Genomic DNA, 20,147 nt, shown 5'->3' on the forward strand with positions numbered 1-20,147 from the left:
TGTAAGAGAAACATCACTTTGGATGGGTTGGATGGAACAATGTTTGGTGAACGAGCAGAGGATTGGGTTGGTGTATCCTTTGCTCAGGGAAAAAATCCACAGTGTGCTAACCACCATCTTTTCCATACATCTCGTATTAGCCTGTTTGGAAATTGCAGGGCTGTTTTTTGTGTGCTCATGTTTTTGCATAGGCAGGAGCAGACAGTATAAGTACAAAAGTAAAGGCAAAAACAAGTAACACCCTCCAGACCTGGGGCAGGGGGAAGAAGGTAGGCACCCAAAAAACAAGGAAGTTTGGGGTGCTGACTGGAATGGTAAATTATACCGTTCCTTATACTTCATTATACTAGGGTACATACAATCTAAACCAAAAGTAAATTTCATTTTTTGAAAGTACTATGTTGTGTTGCCTTAGAGAGTGTCACAGCTGATGAGCAAATTTTATGATTCTGAATGATGTTGTTTGAGGTTGGTTAGTTGATATTGGTATCTTTTATGTGATATAAAATAGTCTTGCAAAGTACCACAAAATAGCTTTATCTTTAATATAGGCAGGTCTCAAGTATGAAGAATAAGAACCTTCAAATGCTGCTTGGAGTTATCCTCTTAGTTGAAAATAAGCTTATTATTTGTAAGGAGAAAAGAAGGGGCACTTGGAAGCTGTTTCTATATTGAACAAAACTACTGTTATGTTGATATAAATTCTCACCATATTTCATCAGTTGCTATACATCTCTTCTGGGGTTTTTTGTTGATGTTTTTGCTGCTCTTCTTTAATCACTTGGTTAGCTCTGTGTCTCTTCTCCCTTATTACACTATGTGATTTTTGCCAAATACCTGAACAGACTAGCTGGTAAATCTGGAAAATAATTGGATTTCTCTAATCCTCAAATTTAAAATGTTTTTGTACAGATATGGAGGATATCAGAAGCAAAATGAGCTTTATTTTTGTATTTGTATAAATATTAGACTATTCAAATTATGTAATTTCAGATGATCATAAATGAGAAGTTTCCAATTTTGAAGTTTCCCCCCCCCCTTTTTTTTTCTCGCTTCCCCCTAACCCCTGTTTTATTTCTCAGTGCAAAAGAGACTACTTCACTTGTGTAGAGCTGTGAGGCTAATCCTCCCACCTTTAAGATTCTGTGGTAGTTATTTTAAGTCTAATGAGGTTGTTGGGGCATGGCTTAATAGGCTGATTGTGTGCAGATGGCAGTTGCCTTATCTTATATTTATCTTCTAATTCTGTTGAATAGTGCTGTAGTGGAAGGAGTAAATATTTGTGTGATAAATGTAACAGTCCTTGGAATTGCTCTCAGAATTTGAGAATACTTGTTGCCAGTGTTCTCGAATCTCATTTCTTTTAAGATACTTTTGATTTACTGTTTTAAATGTTTCTTTTGTCTCCAGGTTTTGAAAGTATTTTAGAAGGGCTTTATGGACCAAGGCTACGAAGAGACCTCAGTTTATTTGAAGGTAAATGAGCCAGCTTTTAGTGCAATTACCTTAATTTATTACCTTTTTTTTAGTTAAAGGTAGTTTAAAGTGTATATTCTAAAAAGGAAATATTCAACTGTTTTTCTTTCTAATCTTTATTTATTATGTTCTTGTCAATACTGAGCATAGGCAAAACGCTAAGTAAAATGATACCTAGGTTTTGCTTCTATGCAGGGAAATTTTGGATTAGCTAAGTTTCCTGTGAAGCTCTCATGAGAAAGATTAAGTATTCCAGAAAAGTAAATCTCCTACTTTATTTTTTGGACAGCTTTTAGAAAGGGAGGACAAGCTGCTCAGCTTCCTATTGGCATTAATTGGGAAAAGGAAGGTAATGAACACTAGTTTGGTCATCTTGTAGTGGTTGAGAAATTTTAAGCTTATTTTTTTACATCTTTATATATAAATTAAGCTTTATTTTTTGTGTATCTATAAAAAGTATCTCTATATTTGAGTGTGTGTTTGTATATATAAAAATGTATATTTTTCATTACCCTTATAAGACGTAGCCTTATTCCAGATGGTTTGGGGTTTGCTGGAAAGCTGTCAATAACACTTGAATCCTTGGTTAAGTATGAAATGATTTGTCCATCTTTAACAGAAGCAGAGAAGCAAGATCCAGCACAAAATTGCTTTGAAGTGTTGAAAGAAGTGTTGTGCCTAATTCATTTTGACGGCTTTAAAAAAAATGTTCTTTCTGTTACCGAACCTTCAAAATGTTCCATTCCATTTTATTTCTTTACATTATCTGACAGTGTAATTTGTAAAGCTTGTAACTTACATACTGCTAGTACATGAGGCAGAGTGACATATACTGTTACGTTTGCTTAAATAGGTTTGAAATGATTGTGTTAACTAGGTTATGGTTTTGGTCTCTTCATGTTTTGCAAGTTCCATGGCCTGTATCATATGCGTAAGACCATATTTTCAAGGGGAGGGGGGAGAACTCCAAATAGTACTTTACCAATGTTTTAAGAATGCTTTTTGTGGCTTACAAAGCTAAGCGTGCCACTAGTCAGACTTAAAAACATTTAAGAAACATGTAAATTTGGGTTAAAGCTTATTTTCATGTGTAGTACTCCCATCTGCTGTGATAAGTAAGCATATTACTACTCGGGAAAAGAAACAGGCCATTGTTATAATAGTGTACAGTGTCTGTGGTTTTTTTCTGGTTGTAATTCCAATGGTTGCTGTGTATTGGGCTTTATATTGATTAGTGATCAAAGCTTTATTATTCTTTTGCATCAAAAGGTTTACCTATTGAAAGAAAATTCAGGACTTTTTGGTGTGTTTTTTTCTTTTGTGTAAGAAGGCAGAAGGTACTGTGCTAATGACCAGAATATAAGAGTTACAGTTAAAGGAGCCTGCTAGTACACAATAAGGTTTTATATTGCTTCTCTAGAGGTTCTGCATGTATATATTTGAGTGGTCTTACAAGAAAAGTTTTAGCTTATTTGCCTTAAACTGTTGAAGATTTCTTGTAACTTTTTTAAGACCTGCTATTTCCATTGCTTGTAGAGGACCTTTGCTATTTGATGTCCCAGTGACTTTGTCCTGCAAATTAAATTCATGTTTACCTGTAAAGTTTTAAAAACCTGATTTTTTTTCCAATTTGTAAGAATATCTGTAAGTAGTGTGGCTGAATTTTTAAACAGTTAAATCCTGTTTCCATGTTTGACACATCTGTAAAATTGATTTTACTTCTGGAACAACTGCAGAAGAGATGATGTGTTAGTTTGGGATGACCACCTTACCTTACTATTTTTGTTCATTTTTATAGAAATAGTATCTGTAATTTCAGTAATGCCATTTGAAATCTCTGTGTTTTCTAGAAACACAGTAGAGGTAGCCCTTATAGTGTAGGATGCAAGGCTATTTCTAATACAAGGTCTGATCAGCATTATGAAGATTAATTCAGAACTCTTGAGTAAAATTTGTTATAAATCTTTCCACTGTCATGATTTGAGTGCCACTTTTCACTTTACAGATATTGAAACTAAGACACAAAGTAAATAACTTCCCTTAGTTAAACTATACAGTTGGTAGAATCAAAACCAGAACTCAAGTTTTTAGACTCTTAGCAACATGTTAAAATCACAGCATCTTTTAAGGTGTCAGTTTTTCTTGTCATAACCACAGAATCAGTACTGTTAACATGCAGCATTATGCCTCGTTAGCAAGAGTGTATGTTTCCTTGAACAAACTTCAAGAAATTATACAGCTTTCTTATCCAGAACTGTGTGAGAATTGGCTGAGACATATGCCACTTAACTACAGTAGTGTTTTTTCTCTTACATTGTTGGGTTTATCTATTGCTTGTAACATAGGAAAAAACCTAATAATGTTTATAAAATGTAACATGAGTGTATTAACTGATGTTTCCTCCTTAGTTCTGTCTTGAAAAAATATTTGATCTCTAGTTAAAATACTGTATTGTATTATCTCAAAGTTTCTTGAGAGAATAATAATTTTTAATAAAAAATGGTAAAAGGTATTCTTTTTATTCTAAAACCTTCAGTTTTACTAGGTTATTTTACTTTTCCAAGAAAATATCTTTTAAACCTCAGAAATTATTTCACTGAGAAGCCAAACTAATTAAACTGGAATAGGCACTCATAATAAGTTACCTGAAGATGGCAAAACGGTTTTCATTTTCTTGAAATTTTTATGATGTATATGTAGGATTAGCTTGGGCTTGCTTAAATGGTTCTCTTCATCTCTGTTATTCAGCACCAGTTTTTTTCCTGACAGCTTTGATAGTGGAGCTTCTGGTTGCGAAGGTGTCAGGTTCTGTATCTTGGCATCTGACCTTAGTCATGCTCAGAATGAGCTCAAGGTTTCTGGTGTCATCGGATCCTTAGGGCTTCCTAATCCTTTGCTTTACCCATTTTCAGCTAAGTAGATTCACATGTAAATTGTTATTCTTTACTTAGGGATATTTAGCTAAACTGTTAAAAATATTTCCCTCTAATCATCTGGTGTATGTGTTTCCTTTCTTGGGATTATATGCTGGGGTTCTGTTCTCTTATAGACAAAGTAAAAACAGTGCCTTGTGGGAGAAAAGCGGGTCTCTTTACCATTCTTTCTGTGCCAGGAAAAAACCTCTTTATACAGGATGAAAGGTTTGTTTGAGGGTATGTTTTATTTTTCCTTAGGTTGTTCTGGAATATTTATTCATATATAAAGTAATAGAGTGAAAAATTTTTAGAAACCTGAATCTCTATTATTGTTCAAGTTTCTATGAAATTAAAAGATGAAAGAATGCAATAAACACCTTAGATACTGTGATGTACTTATTAGGAAGCAGTAGTGCCATATGAAAAGGAAGGGAATGATTTGTTCAGAATTGTCACAAATAGCTTGGAAGTTTATTGGGATGTTAATAATGCAGAAAATACTGAAAAGAAAATGTGAAATAATTGTCTAGTAAATCTAAATATGAAATAGCTTAAATTCAGCCATTAAAGAGGTAAACATGAAATCTGTTCAGTACTACAGATGTCCGTATGTATTTGCTTAATTTGGCATGACTGGGGAAACAAAGATTAGAATGGCTTAAACGTAAAAAGGCAGTAGTTCTTGTCAAAGTTCACCATCTTATTCTTAAAAAATGGAAATAGGTTAACAGCTTTGTACTAAAATATTTTGGTTTCAAGTAGTAATCTGTACTGTGTGTAATATTAAAATGTTCTTTGCACAGTCTTAGCAACTTTTTCTCAAGGGCCAGCTAGTGTTGAATGTTGTCAGCCCATCTTTCTTCAGCTGACACTAAGCAGGATAAAGTGGCGAGGAGAAATGATCATGATCTGAACTTGAATGCAGCTAAGAGAAAGTTTGTGCTGCTTAAAGTGTCATCTGTGCCTCTGATCTTTCTGAGAACATGATTATATGTAGTTAAAAACGAATACTGGTCTTGGTATGTTTCTTGTGGTGGTGACCCGAGACTGGCATTTGATATATCTGGTATATACCTGCTGTTTGATGGCACTTTTGCTTAGCTCATTGGCATACTTAATGTGCTATGTTGTACATGGTTCATACTACTTTGAATAAATTTAGTGTTATGTTGAGCTGATCTTTCTCAACGTTTACTTTTTTTCGTGACACACAAGGATTGCTCTCTAATTAGACTTTTAACAGTGGAACTCCAGGATTCCGAGGCAGAAGAGTTTATCTGAAAATATAAAACCTGTGTTGGAGTTACATGCAGAATCCCAACACTCATAAGTAGGTTTATTGTAGTTGCAAAGAAAACTGAAAATATGAACGTATAATCATTTAGGCTGGAAAAGACCTTTGAGATTTAGTCCAGCTGTTAACGTAGAACTGCCAAGTCCATCAATAAACCATGTTCCTAAGCACTGCACCTACATGGTTTTTAAACACTGCTAGGGATGGTCATTCCACCACCTCCCTGGGCAGCCTCTTCCAATGCTTGACCACCCTTTCAGTGAAGACCTACTTCCTAATGTCCAGTCTCAGCTTTCCCTGGCACAACTTGAGGCCGTTTCCTCTGGTCCTGTCATTAGTTATCTGGGAGAAGAGACTGATCCCCACCTGTCCACAGCCTGCTTTCAGGGACTTGTAGAGAGTGATAAGCTCTGAGTCTCCTCTTCTCCAGGCTAAACAAACTCAGTTCCCTCAGCTGGTCCCCATAAGACTTTTGCTCCAGACCCCTCAGCAGCCTCTTTGCCCATCTCTGGACACGCTCCAGCACCTTCATGTCTTTCTTGAAGTGAGGGGCCCAAAGCTGAACACAGGATTTGATGTGAGGCCTGACCAGGGCTGAGTACAGGGGGATGATCGTTGCCCTGGTCCTGCTGGCCACACTGTTTCTGATACAAGCCAGGATGCTCCTGGCCTTTTTGGCCTCCCGGGCACACTGCTGGCTCATATTCAGCTGGCTGTCAGCCAGCAGAAAAAGTAGTGTGGGTTTTTTCATCTATGGACATCTGAAAGGAATGGTTTTAACAGGCTGGGACAGCTAGATTAATTCAGAAAAATAACTCATTATCCTCTGTTACTGTCCGGTTAAGAAAAATCTTGTATCTGTTTTTGATAATCAGCTGTCAACCTGTCAAAACTGCTGGTTTGCATCCCTGGAAGCATATAATACATTGCTAATACAGAATTCTGCTTTGAATTAGTATTTTAGAGCTCAGCAAACTACATTTAAATAATAACAGAGTTACTTGGCTTATATTTGCACTCAACTTAAGAACCTAATTTTTTCAGATTCATTTTATTTTGGATGGTGCCTTTGTGATAGTATATTTTTAAGAAAGAAAAAGCTCAGTGGTTTGGGGTGGAAGGAAGGTGTGGGAAACAACCCTGAAAACATCGAGGTTGGAGAAGGAAGAGGGGAGAGGAGGTGCTCCAGGCACAGAGCAGAGCTTCACCTGCAGCCCATGGAGGATCACATTGGAACAGATATCCACACTACAGCCCATGGAGGACCCCACACTGGAGCAGGTGAAGATGCCCTGAAGAAAGCTACAGCCCAGGGAGAGCAGGCTCCTGGCAGGAGTCACAGCCCATGGAGAGGAGCCCCTGCAGGAGCAGGTTTTCTGGCAGGAACTGTGGACCTGTGGAACAGTCTTTCCCTGAAGGACTGTGCCCTGTGGAAAAGACACACATGATCAGTTTGTGAAGAGCTGCAGCTGTGGGAAGTACCCACGCTGGAGCAGTTCATGAATGCTTGTCACCCATGGGAAAGGCCCCACTCTAGAGCAGGGGGAAAATGTGAGGAGGAAGGAGCAGCAGAGAGGAACTGTTGTGAACTTGAGAGCCCCTTTTCCTTGTTCTCTTCCTGTTGTTTGGGGTGGGGGAGGAGGTAGAAGAGTCAGGAATGAAGGGTGAGGTTGAAGCCTGGCAAGAAGAGGTGGTAAGGTGATTTTAGTTCTGCCTTTCCCAATATGCAAATCTATTTTTGTTGGTAATAAATAACTTCCCTCAAGTTGAGCCTGGCTCACCTGTGACAGTAACTGGTAAGTGATCTCCCTGTCTTTATCTTGACCCACAAGTTTTCCCATCTTATTTCCCCAGCCCGCTCTGTTGATGGGGGTGCAAGAGTGTGACTGGGTAGTGGTAGCAGCCAGCTGAGGTCAACTACCGCAGTGTGTTATTGAAAGCAGATAATCTCAAGAACCTGCCTACCAGAACTATGGTTGTGACTTAATGGCACGGGGAAAAGGAGGAACCATAATTGGTAATTCATAAGGGGTGGGGGGGAAGTTGTCTAGGTTGTCGGCACATGAACAGGATAGAGAGGACCTTGGTGTTGTAGGTAACCAGGTTCATATTCACCTGCCAAAATGCTGCAGCGATGATTGACTCATGATGATCATGACATGATGACAGAACCAGGATACTGTAGGAAAAGTACTATTTACAGTTTAAGTAAGTCTGGTGCAAATGTAAAAGGAAGGTATCATCTTGACATCTTGGTCACCTGTGTTCAAGAAACAGGTGTTCAGGTGAGAATGGTACAGAAAAGATGGGGTTGAATGTCATTAGAGAAAACCAGGTGGGCTAGATTAGCTTAGTGAAGTGTAAAGGCAGGGTAACAATATTCTCTGTAAACAGTTAGTGTTCATGGGGATAAGAACAATGTTGCCACTAAAGCAAACTGGAATGATTTGCCCTGAGTAAATCCAAATGAGAAATTAGAAGGTTAATTTTAACTATTAGCACAGTTGGTTTGAAAAAGCTTTAAAGCAGTTGGTGATCTAGGAAGAGGAGGAGTATGTGGTTGAAACCTCTTAACTCTTGAAATGGAATTTAGTAACTTGTTTCAAGGAAATAGATGGCGTGTCTCCATTCAGTAGAAGACTGGACTTGATATGGGTGATCAGTTCAAGTCCTATATTCCCTTAAGACCAAAGTACATCATCTTCTGGTAAAATATAAAGTTACTTTAAAGTTTTCTAAATAAGTGCTACAAGTGAATATAGGGGTTTGGTTTACCTATAGTCATGGTATCAAATAAATCAAAATATTTTGAAGTACAACACGTGTAGCTTAGATGGTGAGAAGTCCATATCTTAACTCCTAGCTTAGTTTACTACAAAATTGAAAGCAATGATGACTGGAATTCAGAACTTTATCTACAATATTCAGATGTCTCCAGTAACTGTGATAGGTAATCAATTTAAATGTACGAGTTTACCTTTCCTTTTAAGAAAAGTGCGTTCTGCTGTTTGCAAGCTGAGCCATGTGAGCCGGATAAGACTTGGAAATTTTGGGAGAATTGAATACTACTGACTACATTGTACTAATAAATGCGTATTAGATTATGATGAAATTTATTTAAGAGAACTATAGGATGTGTATTTTGTTCTCAAAATCTATTTGTACTTGTTTAAAACATCTAGCGCTCTCTCTTTTTTTAAGACTGTGAGCCAGAAGAGCTGACTGACTGGTCTATGGATGAGAAATGTTCCTTTTGTAACTTACACAAAGAAACAGTCAGTGTAAGTATGAACATGATATCAAGCATGACTCCCCAACACCCAGTCTTTGGTATGAAAGTAAGAATCAGAGAACTGGATTTTGCAGATAGGTTAATACTGCATTTTGACTTAAGGGAGTTTGGCTATGAGAGGGAGTGAGGTGGTTTGGCTTTATAGTAGATATCTTTAGTGGTTCTTCTTGACTCAGTAGCTCAGTAATTTAACTGTATCTTGTACTACTAGTAGACTAACTTCTGATGGAGATGTTATAATCTTTGTATGTCTTCTAGGATCGTGCATCAGTTATCGGTTCTTCACAGTCAACGCCTACAGAGGAACTGTCATCTCAGGGCCAGTCCAACACTGATAAGATTGAATGCCAAGCAGAAAACTATCTAAATGCACTCTTTCGAAAGAAAGGTAATAAAAGCGTGTCTTTTATATTAAGAGATATAACACAAATCTAGAAGAATCAAATGATTTAGTGGAGATTTTGATTCTCTAAGTAGTTTTCTGTTTGCCTACTGAATGCTGTTTTCCTTCTGTTGTTCCTTTGGTTTCCTTAATCTTTTTCTTCACTTACTTGAATCACCAAATGAAGCGCTATTCTTCCTACTTGCTGTTGCTGTTAGTCCTATTATATTGTGTGTTATTCTCTTGAATCCCTGTTCATTATATTTTATTGGGTTGTTTACCATGAGCTGCTACTTTGGCACCTGATGTTGGCATGAAGACATTTTCTGGAATTTTAAATGTTTTCTGTTCCTAAACTTTCACTTCTGAGTTTCAGCAGGAAGACCATTTTAGGTGAGAGAATGTGTCTTACAGATTACAAAATGGAATTTGGGATCTTGCACAAAAGCTGTTACTTCAAATACATTCAAGTCAGAAGCTGAAAATTCTTGTCAAAATATAGTATTTAGTAGCTCATTAATTCTTTTACTATCCTTGTTCTTTGGCACTCAGCAAGTTATAGCAGTACATGAGTGACTGCCAAGTCAGCTTGGTTCATGCAAGTTACTTAACTAGTCACTATCAACAGCAGCAAAAATCCTCATTTTCTTCCTTAAATTTCTGTGTAATAATGTGAATGCAGCTCTCCACAGTAACTACAACTTTCACAGATTTTTCTTGGATTTGGTAGGTGTACTTGGGTATTGAAATAGCTGAGTATGATTAGGGTGACAACCCTCTCTTGCTCTAACAAAGAATTAGTGTCAGGCACATTCTTTTCCTTCACATAGATGGGTGAAGAAAATGAAGTTTTCTCCCCTTTACCTGCTGTAGCAGTAAGAGATTACTATGTCCTTGAACCTGGAGTGGGTGGAATCTTTTTCTGTATGGGACATCTGTCTGTTCAGCCTATGTTTTGCTTTGGACTTCAAAGAACTTTAAATGGAGTTCAACAGCATTTGGAGTCCATCTTCATTCCCTGGCTTTCATTAAAACCAACTATTTTCCATTTGAAATAATATGTCCACTGAAGCTGCACCTCATTATTTCTGAAATTCTTATATTTTTATCTTAGGCCTAGTTGAATGATATCTCCCTGGGCAGGTATTTTAATTCCTTCAAATTTCTACTTTCTCAGATCTTTTCTTGGTCTTGATGTACAATGTTTTTCAACATGCACTTGCTTTATGCTTCTGCTGGAGATGCTGTTTTTTGATACTCCTTGAGAGGAACTTTTATCATGGGAGAAGTGAAACTTGGCATGACCTCAACTTACCAGAGTGAGTGACTTCTGTGAAGTTTTTCACAATGAGCTCTTGGCTTTTAGCATCTTCCTTAGGTTTTTTGAGCTGCCAGATCAGTAATGCTGGGTTAAAAAGGTTTTGTCTATTTAAAAACAAAAATAAAGCCTTTACTGATTGTTACTGTGATTCTCTAAAGGACTTGTGTATTCCTGGGTAAGAAGAGGTATTTTGCTGGAGAGTTTTCTAAGAATACTGCTTCAGTTCAGGTTCCAGCAGTCTCTTAAGTTGTTCAAATTATGGGAAGTTGAAAGGAAAAAAACCTTTGTATCTGCAAAGGGCACGTGAAACCAGTTTGTGAGGCGTTTAAGTAATTATCTTGGCTTTGTAGGAAGAAGATGAAGAGTTTTACCAGGAAAATTCCAAATCTGCTTTCTGAATTTTTGAAGGTTTTTGAGATCAGTTATCAACTTAGGAAAAAAGGAATTTAAAAAATCAAGTAATTGTTTAGCTAAGGAACAGTTACTATACCTGGTAGTAAAACAGATGCCCTTTCGTTGTCAAAAAAAAAAAAAAAAAGTAGTGGAATTCGTGGTTGACTGTCTTTAAAATGGAAGTAGCACTTGTTTCACTTGTTTTGATTGCAAACTCCTCCTCAAGGCTATATATTATCTCTTAATATTGTACCTAGCACAGTTTAATTTAGGGTCTCTGTGAACAACTTCTAAAACTAGTGAGCAAATTTGAGAGTTGTGTTTATTGTTCTCATTATCCTTCTATTTTAGATTGTTATTAATTATTAGTAAATAATTAAAAAATAGTATATGGCTGGATTTTTTAATTTGAAGATTTTTTTGTTGTTGGGGGCTTTTTATGTGTGTGGTGTGGTTGTTTGTGTATGTGTGTGAGGTGTTTTTTACATTGGGAAACTACCTCAGATCTCAAAATATGCAACCAGGTTATATCATTGTCTACAACATACAGCACTCAGGCATTCATAGATGAGGATCTGTCTGCAGAATATCAGATGAAGATGATTCCTCTTTTCTTTTACGAGGATGATAGAATTACAACCAGGCTGGGTAAACGCGAGAGGCTATAAGTAATAAAATCTTTATATTAGGAACTTGTCTTCACTATGTCTGTAGGAAAGGCCTATCCTCGGCAGACACCTCGGTAAAGTAATTTTTGTCATCAAACACTGATAGTTTCCATTAAACAATATATCTGAAACTCAGATGCTTTCTTCCTAAGTGTGACATCTCTTTAGCCATTTGGTGTTGTAAGCAGAGTAGACTGTGATACTTTTCCACTTAAATAACATTAAAAAACATCAATTTTCTTTTGTCAAAGAAGCAGTTAAGAAGAAAAACTAATGTGCTTTAGAAAATACATATTAGTCTTTTTTTGTTTGTTTGTTACTATGAGTATTATAGAATGTGGCATGTGGCAGGACCATAGCTATTTAAGAGCTTGATCAGACATTTCAATCATGGATTATTAACTTTCTGGGTTGCCATGATCCTCATTTTGCGTTCTTGGAAGCTTTTTTTCCGTGCAGATTGTGACCTCTTTAAACAAACAAACAAAAAAGTCATTTAAATATATTCAGGGCTCTGAATCAGGTTCTATCTTCAGGACATGACCAACCAGATAAAGACAGAGACCTGAAAAGCTTTTGTAGAAATTAAGGAATGGAGCCACAAAAGGGGAGAAAATGGTCAAGATTACTTGAATCTTCCAGATTCTCTGGGCAGCTCAGTCAAGTATCTTTAGTGCTGTGTTTTCCATACCAAAATAATTTCCCTGGAAGTTTTTTGAAGTTATTCCTAGTTTCTAGGTATCTGTCCTGTGTTCTGAAATATTTCCATTCCTAACTAGGGCTTTCTTACACCACACTGTATACCTGCATTTAACTCTCTGAGTTCTTCTGTTCTTTGCTTGATTATAGCTCAGATTCGTAAATGTCATGAGCTGGTTATGCTTCTTGCATGGTGTATATAGAAGTTGGCAAACCTGTGAAAATGTAATTTTGCACACATAATGTCAGACTACAAACAAGTGTTACTTTCTGAGGTGTAGTTTTGAGATGTACACACTACTTGATCCAATACACCTGCAGTTTCCTTTTTATTAATAATTTTAAGAAATCTAATTTGTTCTTTCAAAGTCTGAAAGGTTTTCTGTAAGAACTGAGAACTCTGTCACAGCTTGTGCTTCAAAACTTCTATGAAAGTCTTCCTCAAGGCAATCAGGAAAGAACGTTTAGCGGCATTTCAGCTGCTCTCTTAAGCAAGTAAAACATACTTGTTGTGCTGACTGCCCACCAGTGTTACTGTCTTCACTGACTTCCGGATTTTTTGGTCATTTACAACTACATTTAAGAAAATCCTTAGAGATATGACTGTATGTAGAGTATTGAAAATTACCATCCAAGCAGAGGAAGGAAAAACGTTGAATGTTTATAAGAACACAAGACTAGAGTGAACTTGGCCCTTATTCTTTTGGTTGATCAGTTAAGTTAAACTAATCGTGTTACATGGCTCAGAATAAATTACCATATTCTGTTTTTAACTTGCCGGTGATCTGATGGTGAGTTGGACAAATTTATGGGTAGAGCTAAGAATATTGCTTGGACAGTTTGGATGTTGAGGTTGGGTCATTCTAGAAAATGTGGGCTTTTTTTGAAAAGGGGAGATCTGGAGTGAAAACAGGCAACACAGTGATAAGTAACTAGGTGTTCTTAATTCTACTACTCACACAACAGGGTTATAATGTACAAAGGGGTTGTGGTTTCCTGCTGATTTCCACTGCCTTTTGGTGTTGTATCAGAAGAGAAATTAAGTCGCTATTTTGACTTTTTAGTGAAAAAATACTGGTTTTTCAAGAAATAGAGCACTACTGTGAACACTATTTTGGGAACTTTTAACTCTTGGTTCATTGTCCTGCTTGTGCACATGTGAACTATCAGTTAAATCGGTCATTATTTTGTGCATTGCAGTCTAATGAACACACATAGTGTTAATGTACAGAATACTTAAGAACAAGAATTTTAATAGTTACAAGGTGGTGCAGTACATAAATTGAGGACTTAATCCTAAATGTGAGCTTTGAATTACAATAAATCATTGCAATTAGTCATAATTACACATAATTTTTACTACTGTCTTGACAATCTTGACAATTAGAAGCAGAAAATAGCAGTTTACATCACACAAATGTATCATTTAGCTTTTTCTTATCCTAATATCGGTAGATCTGATCTGAGAGAAACTAGAGGAATATCAGAGCTGCCCTTTACTCCAAATCCTTAAGCGACTCTTCTGCTGGGTTTGAAGTAGTATGTAGATACATACATGATCCACGGAGTAAATACATCTGCCTTGTGTTTTAAATCAACTACATGAAAAACAGAAGTTTAGACAGATGTAGGCATGTAGATTTTAAACTTTGTAAGTGGCTATAATAATGACTTCTGGAATCTTAGAATAAAACATAAAATGTCATAGAATAAAGACTTTTTAGGTCATACAAAGTATATCTGGTGCCATCTGCTGATAATAATTAAGAAATATTTCCTAGTGATACTAAGCTCAGAGACCTAACTTCTCTTACCCCAAAATACATTAAGTTGCATTTAAAAATTTTATACAGCTAATTACAAATTTCCCATGTTTAGTGAGACTTTACCACTGTGAACTTAAAATTACAGGTATCTACATGTTTTTGTTGTACCATTATAATAAAAATATGGACTTACAGCCATTGAATGTAAGTAATTAGACTTTATGTAATGCACTTCAAGTGCGTGTACCCGATTGTGATCACTCGGGAGTCTTGTATTGATAAAACATTATGTCAAAGTTGCATTTAGCCTTAAAAAGTCTGCTTTCTTTCACAAATGTACAGTGTGTGAAACCAAAAACAAGTATATGAAACCATATAACTTTTTCTTCATACCTTTGATTATCTAACATCTCTCTTGCTTCTGTTCTATGTCATTTGGAGAGCAGTGGGAAATTATTTTGAACTTAAATACTCTAAATAACTTCTATTATGAGGAAGAAGTAATGTATGCACAGCTTCATTGTCTGTTAGGAAGCAAAGCAGTATTAATAGGAATGGATCAAGAGTGGCTTTCTAGTACCTCTGAGGAGGTTACTGAGAAGACAGGGTCAAACTCTTTACAGTGGTGCACAGCAGGACAATGGAATATTACAGACAAATTGAAACGAGAGGCTCTTTTTTACATAAGGAAAAATGAGGACAGGCAAGCAGTGGAACAGGCTACCCAGAGAGGCTGTACAGTCTCCATCCATGGAAGTATTCAAGACCTAACTGGATAAACCCCAGAGCAACCTGATTTGATCTCAGTCTTCCCTGCTTTGAGCAGGCCGTTACTAGAGACATCCCAAGGTCCTTCCAACATGGACTACAATTCTGTGACTTACACAACAGAACAGTCAATGTGATACTGACGCTATTTGCATTTATGGCAGTTAAGCTTAGACTAACTGTGGCCTAGCCCCATAGCTTGAGTATGCATTAGCAGCCAGAACACCTCAGATGCACCCCTGGAGCACATCTTCTAGATTATATGCTCTGAAATGCTCCCCACTGCTCCAAGTAATACCTTTCTAGAGTAAATTAACTTTAAACCTGTAAACTGCCAGTAGCTGTAGCAGTTGAATAGACAAGAATTTTTCCTGTATTTATTCTTCTATAGGGAGTATTTGGAAATTATTAGAAAAGAAATAAAACTAATACTAAAGAAAATGTACGAGCAAAAAAATAAATCCTTTGTTTTTCCACGTAGGTCAAAAGATGACTTTGCTTCTAGTGGAAAAGAAGGCTTCTCCTGCAAGTGTCTGAATGCAAATAGTCTTGAATATTAACAGTGTGAATTGTCTAAAATGGAATAAAAAAGCAATAGAAACCTGGCAGTTCTATAATAATTGATGCTGGGAGTGGTGATTAATAAGCAGGAATTTATTCCAGGCTGTTGTGTTTTTCAGCTAATGGTAGGCGTCCCCTGTGTTTTATGATCTTTTGCTTTTTAAAGGCACAGACCATGCCAGGTTGTAAAATAACTAATCTTTCCCATTTGCACTCATGATCACCTTTTCTCCAAAAATCTCCAAAGAAGTTTTTCTTGGGTACATGCAACAAACTAATTTGTCTATATAAGCAGGGTCCTTCTAGACCAGTTATTTGGTAGGCTATTTAGTGTTGGTGATGTTCTGTCTATTTCATTTTGTATGAAATGGTTGTCAGATTTCTGTTTGCTTGTGTTTGGGTATGTTTTTTGGTGTTTGTTTGGTTTTTTGGTGTTTTGGATTTTTTAAACTAAACTATTGATCAGTAGCTTTCATTGTCTAGAGCTAAGATTCCCCTGTCATGCAGACACTTTAGTTCCTACATAATTCAGTTTTTCAATTCCATCTCTTAACTTTCCTCACTTTTGTTATTTTTTTGTATGTAGATTAGCATTTTTACGCATGTTGCCCTACTGCTTCAATATCTTCTGCTGAATTTTTTTTCTTTCCTTTTAAGTATGTTTCTAGGATAATAAAATTCCAGTTGAACATTTATTGGACTCTTTATTTAGGAATTGGAAAATGCCAATAAACAAATACCTGTGCCTGGGTGCTACATGATAGGGAGAGATCTTTTTCTTTGTAGGTATCCCCCATCATTTAGAATTTCACCTCATACCTCTTCTAGAAATTCTTATCAATTTTAGAAATTTTGTTAGCGATCTTGTTGAGAGATTGTCAGAAGATAGTGCTTCAACCACAAGCAGACTTGTTTTGTCATGCCTTGGATAAGGTTTGTTGAAGCCAAGATGTATAGCATATACTCAGTCTTTGAAAATGCTGAAGCTTTACCTTACCTCATAAAGCATTATAAGTATTATAAAGTACCAACCAGAAGGTAATAACAAGAAGCATCTAGTCAGATTCCCTCTCATATGCTTTACACAGCAGATCGCATGCACAGCAGAGTGCATGTTTGTAACTCTTGCAATACTCTGAAAATGAATTCTCAAAATGGATATGTTTTGAATAAACCTGAAACAAACAAACAAAATCTGTGCATTCATCCTAAACTGGAGCAGCATTCTTTGATCTGTTTCAGTGGCCACTCTCTTCCTAGTAGATGGTTAAAGCTTCATTGGCATAAAATGATTGAATAATATGCTGTGTGATCCTCCAAGCTACCTATAAGGAAATTTACACTTTGCATGCAAACCTACCTGATCCACTCCTTTCAGTTTCTCCACTTCTATGAAAACAAAACTCAATTTATTATTTGTCTTATCTGTTTCAGACTAATTTAAGTATTCTAGTAACTGCCACCATATCCTTTAGCGTTTCTTTCAGGCAATCAAGGCTGACCTATAAGCTAGTTCTTCATATCACATTCACACTCAATTTAAATCCCTGTCCTTTCTTGATGAAAACTGTTTCACTTATTACCTATGAACTCAAGGATGGGCAGTGGTTAAAACATTAAAAAGGGTATTTTTATTTGTGTGTGCAGAGTTGAAGAAGGAAGGGTGGGATAGTAAAATGAGTACCAGTATTGCCACTTGAAGGAAGAACATAGATCCTTGAATATAGGCAGTTGTGCTTCTCTTGTGAAATCAAGTAATGCATTGACGAGTAACGCAGCTTACTTTGAGTGTCTTAATTGCATTGTTATTTATGTGAAGTTACACATATGTATTTTGTTGATCTTTCTGGTACTTCTATTAGGATTCCTTTCAGTGATTCACAAGTGTAGTTTCATCTATGCTTGTTAATAAGAAGTTTTAATTATTTTAATGTTGTCTGTCAGCTAGAAAAAGTCATAGGTGTCTCATGTTTGATTCTTTTATTGGATCTAAAATGAAATACTTCTTTCCATGGGACTGTTACATACACAGACAAAAAATAAGGTACATAAATTTAGAATAGGAACTAAAGCTTTTTTTGCCAAATGTTTTCCTTGGTAACACTTTGAAAATGTCCTGGAAATGTCCTGAAAATCCTGTAAGATTTTACAATAAAAAATTTACAATTTTATTGTAAAATTCAGTTGCTTGTCCTGTACAAATTGTAGTAAAACATTCCAGGTAGCGTCATATTGGTTTTAACATTATAATCCTACATCTATGATGGCGATTGTAATCTAATACATAGGTGAAACAAATTTTTCTTTTTTTTTTTTAACATGAGCTCCTCAGAAGCTATGTTCTATGTTATGAAAATGATTAATCTATAGAACTGCACTTCAAAATTAATTATTTTTGTTATGGTTCTTTGAAAGTAACTTATTTATGTATTAATTCATAGCTTTAACTTCCACTGTTTTTATTCAAAACTATTTCAAAACTGAAAATGAAGAGTCAGCAAATGAGAGTTCAACTTAAAAACAATAAATACAGATGCTGACTCGCATACCTGTAGTATTTATCTATCCACATAATTTTACTTGCCTGCTGTGACAGAGGAATAAGGTAAAAATTACTGATGTGTGCTAAACATGTCCTTCTAAGTGACCTCCAGTAGGAATGCTCATAAGAGAAACTTAGTAGATATCTGAATTAATGTTTGTTACATGTGTAGTTACTACACACACTTATTGTGCTTATAAGAAGTATTTATATAAAGAAAAATAATTGGGGTTTTTAATACATCTGTTGCCTGTGTTGTTTTTTTATTCCTAGATCTTCCTCAGAACTGTGATCCTAACATTCCCCTAGTTGCTCAGGAATTAATGAAAAAAATGATCCGTCAGTTTGCAATTGAGTACATTTCAAAAAGTAGCAAAATTCAAGAGAACAGAAATGGTTCATCATTTGAACCAAGTCTGATATGTAAAAGTATCCAAATGAACCAAACTGAAAACTCCCTTCAGGAAGAACAGGATAGCCCTCTAGACCTCACTGTGAATCGAACTCAAGAACAGAATACTCAGCAAGGTAAATTTCTATATCTGATTATCTGTGTTTTGCTGTTATTTATTACCATGTTATGTCTTATTGCCTTAAAAACATAAGTATGTGTCTGTATCAAGTATCTGTATGTTTTGTCTTCCCAAATTAGTAATTAGAGGGGGGGATATTATTCTGTGTTATTAAAATAAGGTTGAAGGAAAATCGGTGTTGCATCCACTTAACAGTTAGAAAACCCATACATTTTCCCTTAAACACCAAGAAAATGGTTAGAGAACTGTTAAAACAAAAGCACCAACACATTCTTTCTAGAAACATTTTTCATATTGGGTTAGCAGATAAATGTTATTACTCCTGAGTGCCTGTATTAGATAATTTGGAATTTTTCAGCTTTAGAATACTGAATCTAAGTCAGCTCACCTGTGGCTGTCACAGGTAACAGTAGTTTAAAATGTTGTTGAAAAAATGGCTGTTAAGAAGCCTTCTGAGGAAAGAGAAAGATAATGGAATTTCAGAGAGCAAAGATCATTCTGTCTGTGTCTTCCCTTGGACAATTTGAATCTTTAAATACAGGCTGGTTAGAATGATAGAAAGATTAATTTGGGAGGAAACTTCCATACTTCGTGGAAATTTAGTAATTTAAATTCATTAAATATAAATTAATTTTAAAGAATATAAATTAATCATTACAGTTCAGTGCAACTTTCTTAATTGAGGTTAAAGCTAGAAAAAGAAAAATAAATTCTGTCTCATTATCATTTACAAAAAAGGAAATAATTTCTTTGCTTCAAGGAATTGCTATCCAGAACTGATAACAGTATAATCACGAGAGTGGTTTGGACTTTGAACTTTATTTGGATTAGCAGCAATTTTCAGGTAGGGTTGTTACTGTCGCGTGCAACTGACAGTGGCAAAAGCAGCGTTTGTCTCTTACAGATACAAGGGTCCATTTTAATCCGAAAATACTGCAGAGCAAAGGGAAAAGTTTACCTGTGTGTCACATACCATACTAAAAAAGTTAAAAGTTTTTTAAAAGACAATAATGTATTGGTCAGAATGAAAGCAGATTTCATGTGTTTGTGCTTAATGATGTGGTCTTTAATTAGATGATGTATCCTTTGAGGGTGGGAACTCTGACATAGATTTACCTTGCTAAATACACCTGTTCTAGATCAAATTTTCAGCATCCTTTCTCTTTGACAGCAGAAGTATTAAGAAATTGTGGAATTCCCACTTTTATTCTGTGTGATCAGCAGAAACCAGTTAATGCCTGCATTTAGCAAATACCTTGTACAGATTAAATCCTGAGTTGTGTTTCCACATTTCTCTGCTCTGAATGGATTACAAATTTTAGAGATTTAGAGTTGGCCAGGGTGAAGCATGATTCTTTTGCAAGAGCAATAAAAAGTACTCTCCTGATATCAGCAATATAGCCTGTTGCTTACTTCAGCAAGTGGTTATAAAGAACAATTAGTTTAAAATGTCCATGCAGGAGCCAAGTCCCCAAAGACAAGTTTTGGGCCTTGCTGAGCCCAGTGAATTAAAGGGAAGGCAGAGGGTGAGCAAGGC

The 20,147-nt window shown here is 36.0% G+C and overlaps 1 protein-coding gene across 10 annotated transcripts in view; it reads left to right on the plus strand.

The window, feature by feature from the left end:
• LCORL (ligand dependent nuclear receptor corepressor like) overlaps window positions 1-20,147 on the plus strand; it is an 85,623-nt gene that overhangs the window by 26,865 nt on the left and 38,611 nt on the right. For 6 of the 10 annotated variants that reach the window (XM_055797855.1, XM_055797862.1, XM_055797860.1 and 3 more), the window contains exons 2-5: window positions 1,411-1,476; window positions 8,887-8,966; window positions 9,236-9,365; window positions 18,351-18,605. In XM_055797855.1, coding sequence (XP_055653830.1) covers window positions 1,411-1,476; window positions 8,887-8,966; window positions 9,236-9,365; window positions 18,351-18,605 — 531 coding nt within the window. Of the gene's footprint in view, window positions 1-1,410; window positions 1,477-1,765; window positions 1,826-8,886; window positions 8,967-9,235; window positions 9,366-18,350; window positions 18,606-20,147 lie in introns of all 10 variants that reach the window. The other 4 variants (XM_055797854.1, XM_055797853.1, XM_055797858.1 and 1 more) reach the window with 1 other exon arrangement.

Source organism: Falco peregrinus, chromosome 2 (assembly GCF_023634155.1).
Source record: "Falco peregrinus isolate bFalPer1 chromosome 2, bFalPer1.pri, whole genome shotgun sequence".
NCBI lineage: Eukaryota > Metazoa > Chordata > Aves > Falconiformes > Falconidae > Falco > Falco peregrinus.